Genomic DNA, 24,256 nt, shown 5'->3' on the forward strand with positions numbered 1-24,256 from the left:
ACCAAATTGGAATGGTGAAATCTATTGCAATGTCTCTTTAGAAACATATATTGGCAGATGAATATTCTTATTCTTTATATAAACAACAGATAAATAAAAAGATCAGCTTCCTAACTACTTGTAGGCTTCACACTTTTAAAGCACAGCACACAAAATTCAAATTAAAATGAATGCTTTTACCAATATAATTTTTAGCCTCTGTTTTTTTCCTTTTATCCTCTCAGACAAAGGTTCTCACTCCATCGTGTGGGCTGGAATGAAGTGGTGTAATCATAATTTATTGCAGCCTTGAACTTCTGAACTCTCCCAATCCTCCCTCCTTGGCCTCCCAAAGTGCTGGGATTACAGGTGTGAGCCACTGAACTTGGCCCAGTTTTTGGCCACTTCTTAGATCACTGTATCATCATTGGGAGAACACTCTCTGGAGATGGGATAAAATGAATCAAATAGGTTATAAAGTCTTTAGAAGCATTTACTCTCATAGTGATAATACTTAACAGAGTAACTTGTTTTTAACATGATATGAATTAACTCAGTATAGGAAAAAAACAAGAAGTGAATGTCCAGTCATAAAAGAACAGTTACATAATTTGTTTCCTCTTTGATAAAGCAGAAATAATACTGGCACTTCACTGATTGTTGTGAAATTAAATTAGATAATGTATAAAAAGCATATAATACTGTAGGAACAAGGGAAACTTGCCCTTTCCCCAAAAGTTTGTGGAAAAATCAGTGTGAGTAGAGAGACCATGATGTACACTTTTTAGAAGACAAGATAAACATTCCCCATCAGACTAATGAAGACTAATGAACCAGACGGGTTCAACGGGGTCTGGAGAATCCCGTTTCATATAAACAGCTGCTTACATCTGCTCTTTTCTGCTTATTCCCCTTCTCAGTCTAATCTATTTTCCTGTTTCCCTGAAAAGAGTCACTGTATAAAATATTTAAATCATGTCTCCACTAAAGGATATATTTCTCTTATGAAAACGTGAAATTCAAAAGACCGCTGCTCAAAATCAAACTGAATAATTTGTACTTTCCATACAGTTTCATATAAATCAACTTAGCTTATCTACCCATTACCCGCCTTTGTTTCTCTTTTCACTAACTTATTATAACTTTTTTTTTCTTATAACATAAATAAGCGAACATCTTTACCAAAGGACTGCTTGGAAAATCTGACAAATATTGTAATGAAACTCTTCAGCAAGATTAGCATTTTTAGGAATGTATGCCTGATAATCTCTTTTTTCATAGTCTGAAAATGATTAAAAGACTATGATTATATAGAGTTAAAATCTCTTGTGATTAAAGATCAAAGGTAAAATACACAAGCAGTGGGATTTTATCTCCTTGAAATACACATGTAATACTGTGCATTAAATCATTATGCTGATATCTATAGAGAGATCATAGGCATTATGGATGCTCTGTCTGTTAAAGCTCAGCACTACAGAATAGTGCCAGAAGAACAATTCTATGATTAAAATGAATACAGTGTTCAATAAATAAAAACAATTGACCTGAATATGACACAATCTTTAAATTCAAAGAATACCCTGAAATAATGTAAATACAACACCAGCACTCCAAGCCACAACAAATAGTCAACACAGGGAAAACACACAGAAAACAACAACAGAGTAACCTGACTAGTAGCAGGTTATATAATGTCAGTAACTCTCTGCAGGTCAGCCAACAAAGCAATGAAAAATTATTGCACCAAGATCTGGAAGATCTGGAAGAAGGTAGGGGCGCCTTTTCCTGTGGGCATCTCCTGACTCCAGAAGATGTGACTAAGAGGTGGAGAAACTGGGTACCAGTTTTAACAGCCTTGCAGGACTAAGAGAATAAACACTGGAGTCCAAGAACTCCCAAAGCAGAGGTCTTAGGAAGCTCTCCCCACCGCAAGATGAAATGCTGACAGGTATTAACACAGGTATAAGAGAACGCCAAAAACATAAGCATGAGCCAGAAGTAGACTGGTTCTCACAGAGGCCAAAATCCAGCCCTAAGTCACTTGGTTCCTAATCGCTGCAGCCCCTCCACGGCCCACATAGGGCATCTCTGAACCCTTAGGTTTTCCTCACATGTATATATATTCTAAAAGTCGAATATTTCAAACAAGTACACACTTCTCTGAATAAATATTCAGGATAAAACGTATGAATCAGAATTTCACAATTATCACTGAATCATAGAGAATTAATCAGTAATCAAATATAGCCAGCCCCCTGTTTCCACATGTCCCATATCAGCAGATTCAACCAATCTGCTGAACTGGCTGAATTGAAGATACAGTGTTTAAAAACAGAAAATAACAAAAAATAATGTAACCAAAAATGGTACAGTATTACAACTATTTACACAGCATTTGCATTGTATTAGGTATTATAAGTAATTTAAGGGACCTGTGGCCCTTTTATAAAATGAAGCATATAACCTACAAATATCCTCCCATGTACTTTAAATTATCTCTAAATTACTTATAATAGATAATACAATGTAAAGTCTATGCAAATAATTGTTATAGTGTATTGTTTAGGGAATAATGATAAGAAAAATAGTCTGCACATGTTCAGCGTGTATGTAACCACCGTGGGCCTACCTGCACGTTCAGCCACCAGTTGGCCAATCCGAGGACAAGGACCCCCAGACAAGGAGGGCGACTGTAATTAGTTTATACAATCCCAGGCTATTATCTCAGGGGGTTAATTAAATATTGAAATATTTGAAAAAAGCAAATCCCTCCAAATAGTGAAATGACAACATCAGGCTTCTTTTGAACAACTATTTTAAAAAATAGAGAATTATTTCATAATTTAAAAAATCCTGCAAACTCATTAGAAATTGAAGTTTAAGGAGCTACAATTTAATGTGTTACAATGCATGTAAATTATACATTAATATTCTTACTTCTGGACTAGTCAGAAGACATTATACCTTGATTTACAATTGAGATTATGAAACACATTAGTATTACATGATTACACATTGTTTAACTCTGTTTCACAATCTCCCTATGCTTGCCTCATTACTTAAAATGTACTGCTTCCTGAACTAATGAAGGGAATTAGAATTTGCATGCCTAAGAGATTAAATTTAATGAAAATACATTTAAACCTAACGTACAGAATTAAAATTTAGATATTTGTATATACTCAATATTCTTTAACAGCCTTAAATCATGAAACCGCTAGTTGTCTTTTTAATGTATCCCCTAGTTAATTCTCAAACAAACTTCGCTTTCCCTGTCAACAGTTTTCTTTTTTTTTTTTAAAGACTAAAGCACAGGCAGTAGTAATGTCTGGTTATTTTAAGCAAAGAGTGGCTAAACTATTAGTATACGTTGGCCTTTCAGCACTAAAAAGTATATTCAGAAAGAATAGTTTCACAAGATTAAAGAACAGCATAAAGTTACCCAAATTTCTAGTGAAATCACAACATAACTACCACAAAGGAGAAAAAATATAAATCTGATTTTATTTTTCAGTTGTCTATTGTTTAAAATACAAGAAAATCATGGAGGAATAATAAAGGAACAGTAAGAATGCTGGCATTTCCATGTTTTCAGCAGTACCATACTAATCAAGACTGCAAACCATTCTAATCACTGTTTTCAAAAGCAATGCTAATTAAGGTCACTACAGACTTACTTTTCAGAATTTATTGTATAGATAGACCAGACTTATGTGTACTTTATGGACACAGTCTAGAACTAGCCTCTTAATGTCGTTGGAGTGCTTACCGAATAATAATTTGATTGAGTGTTTACATACTGAGTAGACAAAATGTTACATCCTATAGTTATTTTTAGAATTAAAACAATGCAAGCAGTTTTACAATTCCTGACTCAAGGATATTACCAATCATTTCTAAGCAATTACAATCGACCATTCAAGTTCCTACTTCCTATCATTACAGGATGCTTCAAAAGTTTATGAAGTCAAATAAAAATTATTAATGCATTTGTCAAGATTTAAAAGGCCTCTGGAATCTTGTTTTAAGCAATTATCACAAACCTTGCATTTTAAATAGACTAAAAACTTAAGTAATTTGAGATAAACAATCAACTGATCACAAATCAATTGTACTACAATGCCCAAGCATCTTATAATGAAAGATTCTTTCAATAAGTTTAGAAATGTTCCCATGGCACCAAACTAGAAGGCAATTCAAAATCAAATTAATATGCCAAAAAAGAATCCCCAACCATGCAAATACTATAAATTAGTAATGAAGCTAAAATGATTAAGGTGGTTAATTATTTTCAATTCTCCTTCTGGATTCTTATTAAATCTTTACGGACATTTCCTCTTCTGATTTAATAAGACTATCCTGATTCATAAAAGAAAGCCAATGTTATAATGCCAGGAATGAAAACAGTGATGAGCACACTGCAAAACACAATTCCCTGGCTTTGTTCTCTGGTAATTTAAGTTTGCTGTGACGATATTATTGAAATCAATACAAATTTCATATTTTCTATAAAAAAAAAACAGTATAAAAACAATCCCAAATGATAAGCCTTCCCAGCCAGTAGGCATGAAAATGTGAGGACTCCTGTGGCTTCAGTCTAGAGTGTGTGTCCCTGCAATCTGCAGCAGACCTGAGACTGTGTTCCTTTTGTTTGTTTTCCTAGCAGTGGTAGAAATGCCATTGACATATTTAAATAACTCAATAATTATACCCTGAGGGAACTTAAAGTCGATTTTAGTTTTAATGCTCCACTCTTTCCTAATTTCATTGCTGGTGGGAGGGCTCAGAAAACTCTTTCCATTTTTATTTTATTATTATTATTATTATTATTATTATTATTTGAGACAAGAGTCCCACTATGTGGCCCTTGGTAGAGTGCTGTGCCATCACAGCTCACAGCAACCTCAAACTCTTGGGCTTAAGCAATACTCTTGCCTCAGCCTCCCAAGTAACTGGGACTACAGGCGCCCAACACAATGACCGGCTATTTTTTGTTGCAGTTGTCATTATTGTTTAGCTGGCCAGGGGCGGGTTCGAACCCACACCCTCGGTGTACCTAGCTGGCACTGTAACCACTGTGCTACCAGCACCAAGCCTCTTTCCATTTTTAAATTGTCAAATGTAAACATATGTACACATTAGAAATAGTAACAAAATGAACAGTTTTGTGCTATGTTCACTTTCCCTGTTACATCCCCTTTCTTCCAATTATCTTTCTTTCCCTTAAATTTTGTGTTCATCATTCCCTCTCTTTCTTTTACCCTTTTCCCATAAATCTAGGTATTTCTAAACCATATGTTTTCTTCAATTTTTCCAATTTTGAAATTTAACTAAATTAAGTAGTTTTATAGCATGCTTCTTTGGCTTGCTCCTTCTGCTTACTATTTTGTTTTTGATATTCACCCCATTGGCATCAGGAGCTGAAGTCTTCTTTCTCTCAACTGTATGATACGCCGAGGTCTAAACACAGCTCTCCATCCTGGGTGGATGGATATTTGAGTTATTTCCAGTTTGCGGCTATCATGAAAAGTACTGCTAGGAACAATCATGTATGATTTTTGCTACACATACACAAGCAGTTCCCTTATATTTGTGAAAACATCTAGGAGAGAAATTGCCGGGTTGTAGAATACATAAAAGTTAAACTTTACTGTCACTGCCAAGTAAATTCTACCACTTATATTTCCACCAGCTGTGAGGGAGATTTCCTGCTATCCAGATCTTCACCAACAGGGGCGCTGTCAGACTTTGAAAACTGTGCCAAACCAGTAGGCAGGAATCATAGTGTTATTAATTTATATTAATCTGACTACTGACAACGTTAAATACTTAATTTTAATGATTATATGTGTTGCAAATATGTCCTCCTAGTTTGTGGTTCTCTTTTTACCTTTTTGGTATTTTTTTTAATAAACTAAAAGTTTTAATTTTAATGTGAAAATTTGTACATATTTTTTTCTTTCTTTTTTTTTTCTTTTTTTTTTTTTTTCTGTAGACACAGAGTCTCACTTTATGGCCCTCGGTAGAGTGCCGTGGCCTCACACAACTCACAGCAACCTCCAACTCCTGGGCTTAAGCGATTCTCTTGCCTCAGCCTCCCGAGTAGCTGGGACTACAGGCGCCCGCCACAACGCCCGGCTACATATTTTCTTTTATAATTTGCAAATTTTGAGCTGACTAGGTCCCTCAAAATATCTTTCCCTATGTAAGTCAAAATTTTATTTATATAATACAGCTTTTCACATTTGATCCACTGGAATTGATTTTCGGGTAGATTCACAAAGGAGAGAACCAATTTTAATTTGTTTTCCACACGGATACCACTGTCCCCCAAACCATTCACTGAACTGCCCATCCTTCTCCCGCCCATCAATGTCACTTCTGTCATTTATCAGCTGCACGTTTTCAACGATACACTGCACTCTCATAAAGTTGTGTCTAGTTTTGGATTCCTATGGTTTAACTTTTGTAGAATTCTTTAGCACAACTGTATCTGGGTTCTGCTGATGCCTTTTAATAGTTCCAGAAAATAATTCCCTTTCTTGCATTCCCTTTATTATCTTCCTTTATTTCCTTTAATTTTTTTCATCTCCATTCCTGCCTTCATTTAGAACTTCATTGAATATATTTTAATCTTTCCATTCTCTTCTTGTCTTCGACATATTTTGTACTCTTATTCCTATTTCCTCATTTCTAAATCTCAGACTCACTCATTAATAATTACTTCTAATTTTCAGTGTACTAATTCTTGCTTCATCTGTATCTACTCTGCTTTTAAGCTCATCCACTGAGTTCTCTCTTCATTTAAAAAGTATTATGTTGATTTCTTAGAGGTTCTCAGGTTCTTTTTAAAATCTACTTGTTCCCTCTTCACATTTCCAGCTTCTCTTTTGTTTTTATTAATTATATGAAACATTGTCATTTTAAGTCTGTGTCTGATAATTCTGATATCTGAAAACACTCCAGATCTGTTTTGCTCATCTTTTATTTCTACTAGTTCTTACTGACACTAGTTTCTTTTCTTTTGTTCTGCGTGTGTATGTGGGGGGATGTTTTTGTTTTATTTTATTTTGTTCTTAGTATTCTCACCTATTTTTAAGAACACTTTATCTGTGGAAACTCTTTGAGAATGGGATTGAAATTGACATCCTCCTGGAAGGAATAGTATTTTCTAGTTTCATCATATCATTGCTAATAACAGAACACTTACGTTAAATTCACCAATTAAAATATTTTCCATCTACACACATAGGGTAATTGGCATATTTTTCAACTTTCTCTGAGCTTAGTGATGTAAGTTAATAGTTTTTTTAAAGTACTGTAAAATATTTAACACAGCATTTTAATAGTTTTAATCAGAAGGGCTATTCAGGGTTCCTAATTTGCTATAATGCCAGAATTAAAAATGTACTCATACTTTGAGCCTTTTGTTATGCTCTGTTACATTAACTCCTACTTGGTGAGCTGTTAGAAAGGGCTACCTTGTGTTCAAGGTTACTTCTCCAAATACAAGATTTCTGGCTTCAAAGTGATGACACTTCTGAGATCCATCTCTGGGCTCTGGCAGAAATATAGCTAGAGGCCTCATCTGTTCCCAGAAGTGCCATCAGCATCAAAAAGTCTGTAACACAGCAGGAGCTGGATTTTCTGCTGTATTTAAAGTTTTCTAAGTTATTCAGCTCTTACCTTCAAGCTCTACCACAAGAAAAAATAGCAGAAGTAGTTATGCTCCCTAAGGCTGTCTAAGAAACGTACGAGCGCTCCCCACAGGAAGGTGTCCAGAGCCTCCGTTTTCCTGCTTGCTTGTTTTTTTGCTCCTGGGATTACCTCTCTGACTCTGAATCTCACCAGCATCCTTGCTGGCATTTGGCAACTTTGTCACTGACAGTAAGTTCTTCCTCTCGGTCTGATCGTTAGCTCTTTCTTTTCTCCACAGCAGTTTGCTTCCCACATACCTTTCCCTATTTTGGACCATATTCCATTTGTTCTTTTCCTTTATCTATCAGTTAACTCTAGTCATTCCTTGTCCTCCATAAGCACCCAAACTGTCTAGATCTATAAATTACAATGGGTAGAACTCAAAAGGGAATTTCTTGCCCCATTCAGCTAGTGGGGACTTCCTCCTTAAGCCAGATTGCTGGGAGGGTTACCTGAATTGGTCTTCCATCAGGTGTCAGCACCTCTTCGGAAAGTTCCATCATCTTCAAGGCCATCAGAGCAATGGGCTTCGCGTGGCAGAGGCTTTTTCTGTGGAGTCCTGCGGCCACACAGTATGCGTCACCTATTGTTTCCACCTGCAGCAATCAGACAAATCAAATGCAAACATATGATAATGAGCTCGAGGAGAAATGATTAGCTACCTGCAATCACAAATGTTGCTGAAAAACATGTCAGCAAAATATCAATAAATTAAGCAATTAGACAACTGTGTATAATCACAGTAGAGTTTGCAAATAACCACAGTCAAATCCTGACATCTCACTCCAGGGCTGTTCATTAACATTATCGCCATAGATGATCACTGAAATTAGAAGCAACTGTAATATAAAATAATTATCCCCCACAAATATAGAACCATCAGCATTCTGCCTGATAAGTGCCATTTCAAATAATGACATTTTCCAGAGCCACCCTCTGCTCTCCTTCAAAATTTAAAATAGTGCTTCTCTGGAAAGCATTTTCCCCCAATTTTTCCACCTTTCTAATTGCTCCCCCCTTTTAGACATATCTGTAACTGGGTGTCAGGTCTATTCTTTCTTACTGAATAGTTACATTACCTAACATTTCTTAAATTCATACCATTATTTCTGAAAAACACTTGATGTACATTATCTCATTTTATTTTCGCAAATATCCCAAATGAAACAATCTAGCTACATTTGAAAGATGAAATATTGAGGGGCAGTGACAACTGAAGAGTTAAGGGCACTGCCGGCGGTCCTTTCGGACTCTGTCCTTGGTCTGTTGTCATCATCCGTTCTGAATGGCCATTGCTGTTGTGAAATATTTTAAGTATTTATCCCAGGTTAAAACCCCTAAATTTTCAAAGCATAGAAGATGGCATAAAAGTCAGCCATAAAACTTATTTTCAGAGAAAAGTTCCCTAATTACCTCTGTAGATACAGTGGCATGATCCTCAGTGGTTCCAGTTCTAATCATTAATTAGACCAAAGTGATAACGTTTTGCATTAAATGTCCAATTCCAGTGTCACCTTTTCTGTGCAGCCTTCTATGATCCATCCATTAGTTCTTAGTAGAAAACTAATCTCTTCCTTCATTCTGTTTAATGAGCATTTCCCACATCTATTTGCAATAGTCTTCACCACAGGCTATAACCAATATGCACTGTGTAATCAATACGCATCCCCAGCTATGATGTGGACTCTTTACAAATAGAGCCATTCCTTCCATCTAGGAATACCTTTATTTATTCTTTTGCTAAGAGAATAAATAAGTTAATCAACTATGTTAACTGTGATTACAATTGTGGTCATTACAAATGGACTGAACGTAGGTCTATCTAGGAAAAAACATGCCACAGTGACTAGAATTGCTTCTATCATAAATACACAAAGAATTATAAAATATTCTATTAATTAAGATTTAATAGCAATAATTAAATTTCATATGAATGCATTCTCACACTCTAGTATTAAAAAGACAACATTAAATGTTTTGAGCACTAATTTAAGGAATATTATAAGAATACTTAAGAAGCCCATGGGACTATGACTGCCAAATTTATCATTTGATTAGTAGGAAATATGCATAAAAATTATTCAAATACCCTTAGACCCATTATTACATTCAAAGTTTTAACTTTAGAACTTATTTTCTGAAGCTAAAAAATAGAAACAAAATTATGCAGAAGAAATAGAAAAGCAATGTAATGTGAGTTGGCAAGGTTTTTATTCCAAAGACTAAAATATACTTCCTGGAAAGAATTCTCACTAAGGAAGACATTCAGCAAACAACAATGTCTGAAGTGTGGCTGTTTACCATTTCCTCTCCTGATACAACGTCCTCTGCTAATCCTTGCATTATCATGTCCTTTCATATTAGCATATAATTTAAAAATCTAGGATCCTGTTAACTAGAATTCTGATACCAGAACACCTGAGCAGTAAATCACTTGCACAAAATGAGAAGCTTTGCAGTCTCCCGTACTTTCATGCTTCTGAAGCACTTCCTAGGATCTCTGCCGTCACCATCATCCTCATCTTCCTCATCATCTCCACTATCTTATCAGAAAAGTAAATCACTGAGTTCTAGAAAATGTGCATTTCTAGAATTTGTAACACCAGGAACTATAGAGATTAGTCATATGTTGCACTTTCTCCTTAGGAGTGGATAATGTCATACCAGGGAGCAGATGGACTTATGTATTACAAGTGTTAAAGCACATAAATGAAGTACAAATAAATATGTGCACAATGTAAGGGTAACAATTTCACAATAAAATAAAAACCTAATTATGTAAGGTTTTCCAGCATTTAGTTCCCAAATATTTGAAGTCAGGTTAACTACCTAAAAGAACAGAACCAAGAAGCTGGGCAAAAAATACACGTCAAATAAACAATGGCACATACAATCATTCGTAAACACCCAACATACGGGAAAAAACTCTAAACGATGTTTTCATAGGCTAAGCTGGATTATGCAGCAGTTCAATATAAGTCTCCGAATCTTAATGTGCTAAAACAACCAATGTTCATTTCTCATTCAGGCTCCAGATTCCTGCAGGTTAAGGGACTGGGAGGAGGGGAGGAACTCTGTGCCACATCTCCTCCTCCAGGAACAAGGTGAACAGCACATCTGGAGCCAGTTACCACGGCAGAGGGAAAGAGGTTCTGACTAACAGCACAGGCCTCCTAACGCTTCCTCCCAGAGGCCACGTGTATGGCTTCTTCTCACGATTCACTGGCCACAGTCCCAGGGCCATGCCGTTAACATAAAAGGAGGGGGGAATGCAAACCACTGTGTACCCAGAGGAGAGTCAGAAATAGTCGGTGAACAGCATTAACGAGAACATGAATGAAGAGGTAATCACTCTGAAACTTCCAGATACCCAGGCGTCTGCAAAGGTTAAGTAGTACAGCGCTGGGATGTTTTCTTTCTTGCCAGATATATTCAGCATCTTAACCTGAAAACCTGGGCAGAAACACGACTGCCTTAGTAACACAGCTTTCCACAAATACTCTGTATTTCAAATATATATACATATTTAGCCAAATTGACAGCATGTGGAAATGTTAGTGGATCCTTTCAAAACAATTAGTCCACTTTGCCCCATGAGGAGCAGGGAAAGTCCAAGAAGCATCCTGCAATTCCAGTCGAGCCGAACCAAAGGGAAACAAGTGGACATTGCAAATAGACTACAGTAGAACTGCCCCAAAGTTGACCATACTTTGAATTCCTTTATAATTTCCTGCTTCTTTTTACATAGTTTGAAATACAAGAGACGATCTAACATAGTGCATCTCATCTCGGTTCCGCGAGTGGCACTGGGTAAACAAACGGAGACAGCTGATCTCAGCGTGGAGACAGAACAGCACAAAGCCTGGGGATGTCGGAAAAACTCACGGTCATATCTGAACCTAGAAGAGAAGGCTTAACGACCAGAAATACCAAGCACAGCTGCTGCCTTACAAATTACTACTATCAATGCTATCAAACATTAAAGAATTTATTTATCTCAGAATGGCTTTTCTCATCACTTCATAATCAAAATCCTCACATTAGTCCATAAATAAAGATGTTATAAATAAAATTTCTTGGTGCAATGCATTCAACTTTTTTACTTTTTTATTTTAGATTTAGATCATTTAAAAGAAATTCTTTTGCCTCCTAATAGAATCTCATTCCCATAAGTCTTATGTATTAGCAAGTCCAGGCTAATGACCAGGAAGGTGGGAGGGGTAAGTCCTGAGGAAGCTGCCTGGATCAGGCAATTCACCAGCCCTGCCCTGTAGGGCTCAGGACAGCCTCAGCCCTTCAGTTCCGCAGCCCTGGGTCTGTCTCACGAGAGCTCTGATTGTCTCCTTCTTCCCCTGTGGACACAATCCAGATGAGAAACAAATTAGAAATTCTACTATTCTAGTTGTATTGTCTGCTTGGGGGATCTAGTGCCAGAGAGAGAGAGAGAGAAAATGTTGCAACGAGGTGTAGCAGACAGATGTAGATAAACTCTAAACACAAGAAATAATTTCTCTTCCCTCCCAGTGTTGCACAGAGCACTGAGGCACCTGTCACCTGGTCATGCTCAGCTGGTGACAGGGAGGCAGCAAATGTCCCACATACTTCACAGGCTCATTGAATATGGTTAAAAATCTTGATTCTTACAAAGAATGCCATTTTCACCCTTGCTGAGAGAACTGGGCCACACCTGACACCAGAACTACTGGACACGTCACAAGGTTCCTGTGTGAGCGGAGGACAGGTGAGTGAGGTGGAGGGTTTTCCAATGGCTAGCAGGAAGTCTGGGTCCACAAGGTGTTGTGCAGAGCGTTCCTGACTACTAACTGAAAAATGGCTCCTAAGAGGATGGGCAGGATTATGCAAAAGGCTGGAGGATAAAAGAGCACAGCTCAGGGCTTCACCAGCATTTAGAGGAGGTACTGAGGACCCAGATGGGTTCAGACCCTCATCCTCTCTGCCCTCCCCTCACTGGGTGCAGAGCCTCCTCCTCTCTGCCCTCCCCTCACTGGGTGCAGAACCTCCTCCTCTCTGCCCTCCCCTCACTGGGTGCAGAGCCTCCTCCTCTCTGCCCTCCCCTCACCGGGTGCAGAGCCTCCTCCTCTCTGCCTCCCCTCACTGGGTGCAGAGCCTCCTCCTCTCTGCCTCCCCTCACTGGGTGCAGAGTCTCCACCTCTCTGCCCTCCCCTCACTGGGTTCAGAGCCTCCTCCTCTCTGCCTCCCCTCACTGGGTGCAGAGCCTCCTCCTCTCTGCCTCCCCTCATTGGGTGCAGAGTCTCCACCTCTCTGCCCTCCCCTCACTGGGTTCAGAGCCTCCTCCTCTCTGCCCTCCCCTCACTGGGTGCAGAGCCTCCTCCTCTCTGCCCTCCCCTCACTGCGATCAGAGCCTCTTCCTCTCCATCCTCTCCTCACTGGGTGCACAGCCTCCTTCTTTCTGCCCTCTGCTCACTGGGTGCAGAGCTTCCTCCTCTCTGCCCTCCCTTCACTGGGTTCAGAACCTCCTCTTGTCTCCTCTCCCCTCACTGAGTGCAGAGCCATCTCCTCTCTGCCCTCCCCTCAGTGGGTTCAGAGCCTCTTCCTCTCTGCCCTCCCCTCAGTGAGTTCAGAGCCTCCTCCTCTCTGCCCTCCCCTCAGTGGGTTCAGAGCCTCTTTCTCTCTGCCCTCCCCTCACTGGGTTCAGAGCCTCCTCCTCTCTGCCCTCCGCTCACTGGGTGCAGAGCCTCTTCGTCTCTGCCCTCCCCTCAGTGGGTTCAGAGCCTCTTCCTCTCTGCCCTCCCCTCAGTGGGTTTAGAGCCTCTTCCTCTCTGCCCTCCCCTCAGTGGGTGCAGAGCCTCTTCCTCTCTGCCCTCCCCTCACAGGGTTCAGAGCCTCTTCCTCTCTGCCCTCCCCTCAGTGGGTTCAGAGCCTCCTCCTCTCTGCCTCCCCTCACTGGGTGCAGAGCCTCCTCCTCTCTGCCCTCCCCTCACTGGGTGCAGAGCCTCTTCATCTCTGCCCTCCCCTCAGTGGGTGCAGAGCCTCTTCCTCTCTGCCCTCCCCTCAGTGGGTTCAGAGCCTCCTCCTCTCTGCCCTCCCCTCACTGGGTGCAGAGCCTCCTCCTCTCTGCCCTCCCCTCACTGGGTTCAGAGCCTCCTCCTCTCTGCCCTCCCCTCACTGGGTGCAGAGCCTCCTCCTCTCTGCCCTCCCCTCACTGGGTTCAAAGCCTCCTCCTCTCTGCCTCCCCTCACTGGGTGCAGAGCCTCCTCCTCTCTGCCCTCCCCTCACTGGGTTCAGAGCCTCCTCCTCTCTGCCTCCCATCACTGGGTGCAGAGCCTCCTCCTCTCTGCCCTCCCCTCACTGGGTGCAGAGCCTCCTCCTCTCTGCCTCCCCTCACTGGGTGCAGAGCCTCCTCCTCTCTGCCCTCCCCTCACTGGGTCCAGAGCCTCCTTCTCTCTGCCTCCCCTCACAGGGTTCAGACCCTCGTCCTCTCTGCTCTCCCCTCACTGGGTGCAGAGCCTCCTCCTCTCTGTCCTCCCCTCACAGGGTTCAGACCCTCGTCCTCTCTGCCCTCCCCTCACTGGGTGCAGACCCTCCTACTCTCTGCCTCCCCTCACAGGGTTCAGACCCTCGTCCTCTCTGCCCTCCCCTCACTGGGTGCAGAGCCTCCTCCTCTCTGCCTCCCCTCACAGGGTTCAGACCCTCATCCTCTCTGCCCTCCCCTCACTGGGTGCAGAGCCTCCTCCTCTCTGCCCTCCCCTCACAGGGTTCAGACCCTCATCCTCTCTGCCCTCCCCTCACTGGGTGCAGAGCCTCCTCCTCTCTGCCCTCCCCTCACTGGGTGCAGACCCTCCTCCTCTCTGCCTCTCCTCACAGGGTTCAGACCCTTGTCCTCTCTGCCCTCCCCTCACTGGGTGCAGAGCCTCCTCCTCTCTGCCTCCCCTCACAGGGTTCAGACCATCGTCCTCTCTGCTCTCCCCTCACTGGGTGCAGAGCCTCCTCCTCTCTGCCTCCCCTCACAGGGTTCAGAGCCTCCTCCTCTCTGCCCTCCCCTCACTGGGTGCAGAACCTCCTCCTCTCTGCCCTCCCCTCACTGGGTGCAGAACCTCCTCCTCTCTGCCCTCCCCTCACTGGGTTCAGAGCCTCCTCCTCTCTGCCTCCCCTCACTGGGTGCAGAGCCTCCTCCTCTCTGCCTCCCCTCACTGGGTGCAGAGCCTCCTCCTCTCTGCCCTCCCCTCACTGGGTTCAGAGCCTCCTCCTCTCTGCCCTCCCCTCACTGGGTGCAGAGCCTCCTCCTCTCTACCTCCCCTCACAGGGTTCAGACCCTCGTCCTCTCTGCCCTCTCCTCACTGGGTGCAGAGCCTCCTCCTCTCTGTCCTCCCCTCACAGGGTTCAGACCTTCGTCCTCTCTGCCCTCCCCTCACTGGGTGCAGAGCCTCCTCCTCTCTGCGCTCCCCTCACTGGGTGCAGAGCCTCCTCCTCTCCGTCCTCCCCTCATTGGGTGCAGAGCCTCCTCCTCTCCGTCCTCCCCTCACTGTGTTCAGAGCCTCCTCCTCTCCGTCCTCCCCTTATTGGGTGCAGAGCCTCCTCCTCTCCGTCCTCCCCTCACTGTGTTCAGAGCCTCCTCCTCTCTGTCTTCTCCTCACTGGGTGCACAGCCTCCTCCTCTCTGCCCTCCCCTCACTGCGATCAGAGCCTCTTCCTCTCCATCCTCTCCTCACTGGGTGCACAGCCTCCTTCTTTCTGCCCTCTGCTCACTGGGTGCAGAGCTTCCTCCTCTCTGCCCTCCCTTCACTGGGTTCAGAACCTCTTCTTGTCTCCTCTCCCCTCACTGAGTGCAGAGCCTTCTCCTCTCTGCCCTCCCCTCAGTGGGTTCAGAGCCTCTTCCTCTCTGCCCTCCCCTCAGTGAGTTCAGAGCCTCCTCCTCTCTGCCCTCCCCTCAGTGGGTTCAGAGCCTCTTTCTCTCTGCCCTCCCCTCAGTGGGTTCAGAGCCTCTTCCTCTCTGCCCTCCCCTCACTGGGTTCAGAGCCTCTTCCTCTCTGCCCTCCCCTCAGTTGGTGCAGAGCCTCTTCCTCTCTGCCCTCCCCTCAGTGGGTTCAGAGCCTCCTCCTCTCTGCCCTCCCCTCACTGGGCGCAGAGTGTCCTCCTCTCTGCCCTCCCCTCACTGGGTGCAGAGCCTCTTCATCTCTGCCCTCCCCTCAGTGGGTGCAGAGCCTCTTCCTCTCTGCCCTCCCCTCACTGGGTTCAGAGCCTCTTCCTCTCTGCCCTCCCCTCAGTGGGTTCAGAGCCTCCTCCTCTCTGCCCTCCCCTCACTGGGTGCAGAGCCTCCTCCTCTCTGCCCTCCCCTCACTGGGTTCAGAGCCTCTTCCTCTCTGCCCTCCCCTCACTGGGTGCAGAGCCTCCTCCTCTCTGCCCTCCCCTCACTGGGTGCAGAGCCTCCTCCTCTCTGCCCTCCCCTCACTGGGTGCAGAGCCTCTTCCTCTCTGCCCTCCCCTCACTGGGTGCAGAGCCTCCTCCTCTCTGCCCTCCCCTCACTGGGTGCAGAGCCTCCTCTTCTCTGCCCTCCGCTCACTGGGTTCAGAGCCTCTTCCTCTCTGCCCTCCCCTCACTGGGTGCAGAGCCTCCTCCTCTCTGCCCTCCCCTCACTGGGTGCAGAGCCTCCTCCTCTCTGCCCTCCCCTCACTGGGTGCAGAGCCTCCTCGTCTCTGCCCTCCGCTCACTGGGTGCAGAGCCTCTTCGTCTCTGCCCTCCCCTCAGTGGGTTCAGAGCCTCTTCCTCTCTGCCCTCCCCTCAGTGGGTTCAGAGCCTCTTCGTCTCTGCCCTCCCCTCACTGGGTGCAGAGCCTCCTCCTCTCTGCCCTCCCCTCACTGGGTGCAGAGCCTCCTCCTCTCTGCCCTCCCCTCACTGGGTGCAGAGCCTCTTCGTCTCTGCCCTCCCCTCAGTGGGTTCAGAGCCTCTTCCTCTCTGCCCTCCCCTCAGTGGGTTCAGAGCCTCTTCGTCTCTGCCCTCCCCTCACTGGGTGCAGAGCCTCCTCCTCTCTGCCCTCCCCTCACTGGGTGCAGAGCCTCCTCCTCTCTGCCCTCCCCTCACTGGGTGCAGAGCCTCTTCGTCTCTGCCCTCCCCTCAGTGGGTTCAGAGCCTCTTCCTCTCTGCCCTCCCCTCAGTGGGTTCAGAGCCTCTTCGTCTCTGCCCTCCCCTCACTGGGTTCAGAGCCTCTTCCTCTCTGCCCTCCCCTCAGTGGGTTCAGAGCCTCTTCGTCTCTGCCCTCCCCTCACTGGGTGCAGAGCCTCCTCCTCTCTGCCCTCCCCTCACTGGGTGCAGAGCCTCCTCGTCTCTGCCCTCCCCTCATTGGGTGCAGAGCCTCTTCGTCTCTGCCCTCCCCTCAGTTCGTTCAGAGCCTCTTCCTCTCTGCCCTCCCCTCAGTGGGTTCAGAGCCTCTTCGTCTCTGCCCTCCCCTCAGTGGGTTCAGAGCCTCTTCGTCTCTGCCCTCCCCTCAGTGGGTTCAGAGCCTCTTCGTCTCTGCCCTCCCCTCAGTGGGTGTAGAGCCTCTTCCTCTCTGCCCTCCCCTCAGTGAGTTCAGAGCCTCCTCCTCTCTGCCCCTCCCCTCAGTGAGTTCAGAGCCTCCTCCTCTCTGCCCTCCCCTCAGTGAGTTCAGAGCCTCCTCCTCTCTGCCCCTCCCCTCAGTGAGTTCAGAGCCTCCTCCTCTCTGCCCTCCCCTCAGTGGGTTCAGAGCCTCTTCCTCTCTGCCCTCCCCTCAGTGGGTTCAGAGCCTCCTCCTCTCTGCCCTCCCCTCACTGGGTGCAGAGCCTCCTCCTCTCTGCCCTCCCCTCACTGGGTTCAGAGCCTCTTCCTCTCTGCCCTCCCCTCACTGGGTTCAGAGCCTCTTCCTCTCTGCCCTCCCCTCAGTGGGTTCAGAGCCTCCTCCTCTCTGCCCTCCCCTCACTGGGTTCAGAGCCTCTTCCTCTCTGCCCTCCCCTCACTGGGTTCAGAGCCTCTTCCTCTCTGCCCTCCCCTCAGTGGGTTCAGAGCCTCCTCCTCTCTGCCCTCCCCTCACTGGGTGCAGAGCCTCCTCCTCTCTGCCCTCCCCTCACTGGGTGCAGAGCCTCCTCCTCTCTGGCCTCCCCTCACTGGGTGCAGAGCCTCTTCGTCTCTGCCCTCCCCTCAGTGGGTGCAGAGCCTCTTCCTCTCTGCCCTCCCCTCAGTGGGTTCAGAGCCTCTTCGTCTCTGCCCTCCCCTCACTGGGTTCAGAGCCTCTTCCTCTCTGCCCTCCCCTCACTGGGTGCAGAGCCTCTTCGTCTCTGCCCTCCCCTCACTGGGTTCAGAGCCTCTTCCTCTCTGCCCTCCCCTCACTGGGTGCAGAGCCTCTTCCTCTCTGCCCTCCCCTCACTGGGTTCAGAGCCTCTTCCTCTCTGCCCTCCCCTCACTGGGTGCAGAGCCTCTTCCTCTCTGCCCTCCCCTCACTGGGTTCAGAGCCTCTTCCTCTCTGCCCTCCCCTCACTGGGTGCAGAGCCTCTTCGTCTCTGCCCTCCCCTCACTGGGTTCAGAGCCTCTTCCTCTCTGCCCTCCCCTCACTGGGTGCAGAGCCTCTTCCTCTCTGCCATCCCTTCCTGCACTGATAGAGTAGCTCTCCACTGGTCATGTCCCTGCTTTATCAGATACTTGGCAGCATGGGTGACATGGGCTCTGTGCCTAAGATAAAATTCAGGTACAGGTGGCCAAGCAAAGGTCTTAGGTCTAGGGATTGTCTCCTGGACAGAGGTGGAGAAAAGCTGTCTAGCACAGTAAACATGAATCCAGCTTTTTGTTGTTCTTAAAGCTGCTGTTCCTAACGATGCACTAATCCTCATTGGAGACGACTCCTCAGACCCATCTGAAAAAGAGGGGGAAGGCCCTTGCAGAGGTGAAGATTCGAGCAAGTAATGGAAGGTAATGTAGTCTTCACCTTATCCTGGGCTTAGGCATGGTGATTGCCATGTCCATAATAGCCATGTCCTTGAAGCTGGAAGCTCTGGAAGTTCAGAGCAGGCAGGCTGCAGAATGGTCGGTGCGCACATATCACTGCCAACTAAGCACAAGTCCAACAGCAGATGGGAGAGGACCTGAAGCAGGGGCCACTTCCAGGGTAGGAGGTGGCCACATGGACACCTGATGGCCTGGGGACCTTGGCAGCCCTGCTGAAAGTAACTGGGTTTTCCTGCCACACAGCAGAAATCATTTCAGGAGTTTGTCCAGACACCCCTCTTATAGTAACAACAATCTTGTCTGATTCTGGGAAGGTGCAGTGTCAGGAGATGAAGGAGCCAGGGGTGACATCCTCCTACAGATGGCTGGCCGGGCCTGGGGTCCTTCCATGGATTGGAATGGAAAGAACAGCCACGTGTCCAGAGAATCTGACCCTATTTTGTATAATGATCACTTGGTTTCTGAAGTACAGGTTTGTTCAAAAGAAGAATCTGAAGTTATAACCTGTCGTTGGTGTCTGAACTTTTCACCTCCTAATTGGTATGACCCTCAGCAAGTCCACATCCTGGCCCCTAAGCATGACCTTTGGGTGAGGGTAATTTCAAAAGTGGCATCCTAGAAGGCGGATGTATTTTGGTTGGTGAATCTATGTCCTCATCCAAGTGCCACCACATCCACCCAAACTTAGGCTCCAGCTGGAGGGAGAGCCTGAGGACTCACTGAGCCCAGCTGTCACCTACAGAAAGTCCTTGGAGTGACCACATTCAGGGAGCCACAGCCCTGCCTCCTGCTTCTTTCCAACCACAGCATTTCCCTTCACAGCCTCCTCTGCCCTCCCCAGGAACATCACTGCACCATCTCATCCTCCACCTGCACTTCTTCTCCAGCCCCTCTCTGCCCTCTCCCCACCCACCACCGCCTCTGTTTTCCTCACTTCTTCTGTTGCCATTGAGAAATGGCACACTCCTCAGTCAACACTATTTTCGCCAACCCCCAGCACTTGCTGTTGCCTGGGACCTGGACGCAACCTCCGCAGGGTGTTCTCCTGACATGTAGGGTGAGAACAGGAGCATCGTTTACTAAAGACAGGGTGTCTTCCAGGGCCAGTGCTGCCTGCAGGAAATTGAGGCATCACAGGTAGTGGCTGGCAGGGTGGGGTACCCAGCTCTGGAGGAGAGGGTGCCCTCCCAGTCACTGTGTGTAGAAGGAACTAACATGAGCCAAAACGGGATCCATCTCCCACAGGTGATGGAGCAGCAGCCCTGCCTCTTTGGAAACAGAGCGTACACATCTCCAGTCACATCAGATGCTGGGCTGCAAATCTGCCTCAATATTTTATTTCATCCCCTCCACAAAATGTGATTACCACAAAGCAAAATTATTAGTAAGCTATTCTTAGTTTTTATAAGTAATCTTGTAGCCATTCAATACCAGCATCTTCATTATAGGATCCTATTTTATGATGCTTAAAGTTTATACTGTAGAATTTTGATATACTAATGAGATTAATGCTGCAGAGGCTAGAACTCTGTGCCTGCCCTCCATGTGAAGTTAGGGGCAATATCTAAAGAACTAAGGTGTGATAAAGAGTCATGAAAGTAACCTGAGACATAGTCCTCTCACTTTCTATGGGTAGGACCACCTGCCATATGAAGAACTGAAAATCCTCATTTGGCATCATTATGAACCTACACTAGCACATCTGAGAGAGGATTTTTGTACACAAGCATCCACTCCTTGCATAGTCCCAGGACAACAAGAGATTATCTGCTTCCAAAGCTCACTGTGATTTTTTTTTTTTTTTTTGCAATTTTTGGCCAGGGCCAGGTTTGAACCTGCCACCTCTGGTATATGGGGCCAGCACCCTACTCCTTTGAGCTACAGGCACCGCCCAAGCCCACTGCGATTTTTACATGTGGGCAGCTATTTTCCTCAGTGGCTTTAAATTCACAGCCTGACCATTCTCAGAGGCCTTGATGCAGAGGGCAGATTGAAACCAGGCGTCCTCACTCTTTGTAAATGCCCCAAGCACTCATTACATTAAAAGCAGTCTCAAAATGAGAAGAAGGGAAACTATTTCCACTTCACTGAGCATGCATTTCTCATCCAGACAAAACCGCAGACGAGGCAAAGTCTATCTCAGGACTCGGCCCTCATGTTCAACTAAGTTTTCTTTCCCTATTTCTGGATTTGTAACTTTCTTACATCCATTCCATGGACAAATTTCTATCACTCCTTTCAAAGTATGTATCATGTTGTGGGGGTTGGGGGGAGAGAGAGAGATTCTACTCATTCCCTACTGGGTATCTACTGAATTTTACATCCTGAGGCCTTAGCACAGTGTCCTAAATTGCATCCAATTTCTGCATTTAAGGATCAGAAATGTCCCTTAATCAAGTTTTTTTAATGCAAAACTCACGACCACTTGAGTTAGACTCACTCAGATGGTACTCATTAAAGATTAGATCCCCAAACTCCACTGGGATTCATTAAATCAAAATCTAGGTATGAGGTCCAGACATCTGCATTTTCAAAAGCTCCCACTTGTTTTTTAGGCTTCCCAAAGTCTGAAGATTTCTCTTTGTGATGTGAGTTAAAAATAGTACAAGATTCAGGCAGCGCCTGTGGCTCAGTGAGTAGGGCACTGGCCCCATATACCAAGGGTGGTAGGTTTGAACCCAGCCCCGGCCAAACTGCGACAAAACATAGCCGGACGTTGTGGCAGGCACCTGTAGTCCCAGCTACTCAGGAGGCTGAGGCAAGAGAATCGCCTAAGCCCAAGAGCTGGGTTGCTGTAAGCTGTGACGCCACAGCACTCTACTGAGGGCGACAAAGTGAGACTCTGTCTCTAAAAAAAAAAAAGTACAAGATTCACCCAAATATTCACCTTATTTTAAAGAGCCAATAGGTTTTCAGGAAGAAGAGAAACAATCTAACTTGACTACAGCAATTCCCGTGTATTTCTTCCATCTTCTGCTCTATCCACAGGAGTCATAAACTTTTCCAGACATCTCCTTATTTGTCAAAACTGTCTACTGCAACCACCAGCCATAGGTGCACACCCACCCCACTCCCCAGTGCTGAGAATAATCTGGCACAGTAGGCTGTCAATGATCAAAGCAAGTTGACTGAGTTCAATTAAATACATCTGAGTGACTTGTTTATGATTTAGCAATTCAACTGGAAACAAGTTTAAGGATTTACTGATAAAGCTACTTAAAAAAAATTCCTTCACTCTTTAAAACAATCTGTCTAATTTCAGTCATTTTGGCTGATATTTTTGACCCCAATACAGCTTCTCATTAAGATGTCTCTCCAGTGCACGGCTAATACGGCACTGAAAGGAGGTCCCAGATATACATAGAACAGCAATTTGGCCTGGGAGCTCCTCCCAGATGAGAGAAGATGGATTCCAAATGACTGCCTGCGCAGAAAGCACTGCTCCTGATCAGACTCTCAGTAGATCTATCAGTAATCCCAGATCCTACACAGGAATCTCAATCATGTGGAAAATACTGTTGCTAGGCCCCAGGTTGTTTCCATAAAGGTTATTTAATACTGAGGCATGTTAGCAAAGAGAACTATATTGAATATCCAGTAAAAATTTCATTCTAAATCCTCAAGTTAGATGTGGGCATCTCAAAATTTCTTTCTGCTATATACTAAACAGTCCTGTGAGATCTTCAACAATGGGGCTCCAGTTTCCCAGACTCAGCCTCCACTATGGTTCTCACTCCATGCTCCAATCAAATTGAATGACCCAGTGTTATGTGCAAACTTTCTGGACCCCCCCGCCCCAAATCTGTACTCAAAGTTACAGCTCTACCCGGAGTCCATCCACTCACTCTTCATAAAATAATTTTTAAGAGTGTATTATTTTTAAGAAAGTGTTCCAGGGATTCCTGGTTTACCAGAACTGCAAGCATCTCCTCATAGAATGGATGTCTGCAATACAGGGCGTCCATGAAGTTCGTGTGCAAATTAAATTTACATTGCAATTTAATTTCGCAATTTTAATTAAATTTAAATTTGCATTGCACACGAACTTTACGGATGCCCTGCATTTTGAATAACTGCATAAAGAATGCTAAATGTATTAACTGATTTCACAAAAGTGAATGGTGTGGACCAATTAGCGAATCAAGTGGAAACGTCATTAGGGATTTTTCAAAGGAGACCATTCAACCCTTATACATCCTACTATTCTTAGATATCTAAGGAATGATGATCTTTTATCCCCCCAGAGTAAGCATAGCTTTAGAAAACAAACCTTTCCCAGCCCTCTTTTAGAAGTCAAATTTATCACTTGCTTCCAAGTCCATCTCTTATCCCTTTCCTCATTTTTTTAAGATGTCTCCATTCCTTTATTATTTTTGCTTCTTTTAAAACGTCAATAAAAAATCAATTAAATCTGGTTTTTACATCTTTTATACTTCAGTCATTTATATTTTATACTCTATGATCATTCTATGACATTGGACAATTCAGTTTGTGAACTCATCCTAGAAAAAGTGCTACAGACCTCATTGCTGAATATCACTACCGTCACCTTGGAAGTCTCCCCGTGGGAAGCTCTGCACTGACACCAGTGCCTACTCCACACTCAAAGCAATTTTAGACATGAAACACGTAAAGACAATAGTCAATGCCACTCAGCAAGATGCCACCACATGTTGACACGAACATGGGGCTCTGAGACACTGATCTGTGAGGTTATGAAATGTCACCTAATTGTTTTTACAGTGCTGCCAACATAAGCTCACAGTGGTGAGTTTGCAAACTTAATTGTCAGACTTTGTAAAATGAAAGCTCTGATGGTCATTCCAGAAAAAGAGTTCCAAAACTGCTTTGAAGGGCGGACTATGCATTGACCTCAGTGCACAGCTTCCCAGGGAGAACACTTCACAGGTGACCATAGTGATATTCAGCAATTGACGTTTGTAGCTCTTTTTCTAGGATGAGTTTGCAACCTTAATTGTCAGACCGCATATGTCCAAAGAAAACGAAATAAATATCTTGAGCAGATTGCTGCCCTTCCATGTTTATTGCAGCATTCTTCAAAATAGCCAGGATCTGGAAACAATCTAAGTGTTCATCAACTGATGAATGGATAAAGAAATTATTATTTATACATGCATGTATGTACACATGAAAAAATGGAATATTACTCAGTCATAAAATAGAAGGAAATCCTGCCGGTTGTGAATAGACTTGGAGGGCATTGTGCTGATTAAAATAAGCCAGATACAGAAAGAGAAGTGCGGCATGATCTCACTTACAAGTGGAATCTAAAAATGTCAAATTCTTAGAAACAGAATAGAATGGTGGTTGCCAGAGGTGGGGGGTTGGGGAATTGCAAAGGTGTTGGTTAAAGGGCACCAAATTTCTGCTACAAAGTGAATAAGTTCTGGGGCTGCCACTGTACATCATGCTACTGTACAACTGTAGTTAATAATACTGTATTATGTACGGAAATCTGCTAAGAGACTTAGATCTTAAGCAGACTCGTCTCTCACACATACGCACACACACAGGGTAATTATGTGTGATAACAGATCAATTATGTGTTAATTAACTTGGCTGTTAATGTTAATTAACATTACACAATGTATACATATATCAAAGCATCACATTGAAAACCTTGA

The 24,256-nt window shown here is 44.7% G+C and overlaps 1 protein-coding gene across 1 annotated transcript in view; it reads right to left on the reverse strand.

Annotated features, from left to right (window-relative positions):
• Positions 1–24,256, reverse strand: part of GUCY1A2 (guanylate cyclase 1 soluble subunit alpha 2) — a 350,273-nt gene that overhangs the window by 88,398 nt on the left and 237,619 nt on the right. The window contains exon 6 of the mRNA XM_053595047.1: positions 8,133–8,276. Coding sequence (XP_053451022.1) covers positions 8,133–8,276 — 144 coding nt within the window. The remainder of the gene's footprint in view (positions 1–8,132; positions 8,277–24,256) is intronic.

Source organism: Nycticebus coucang, chromosome 6, assembly GCF_027406575.1.
Source record: "Nycticebus coucang isolate mNycCou1 chromosome 6, mNycCou1.pri, whole genome shotgun sequence".
NCBI lineage: Eukaryota > Metazoa > Chordata > Mammalia > Primates > Lorisidae > Nycticebus > Nycticebus coucang.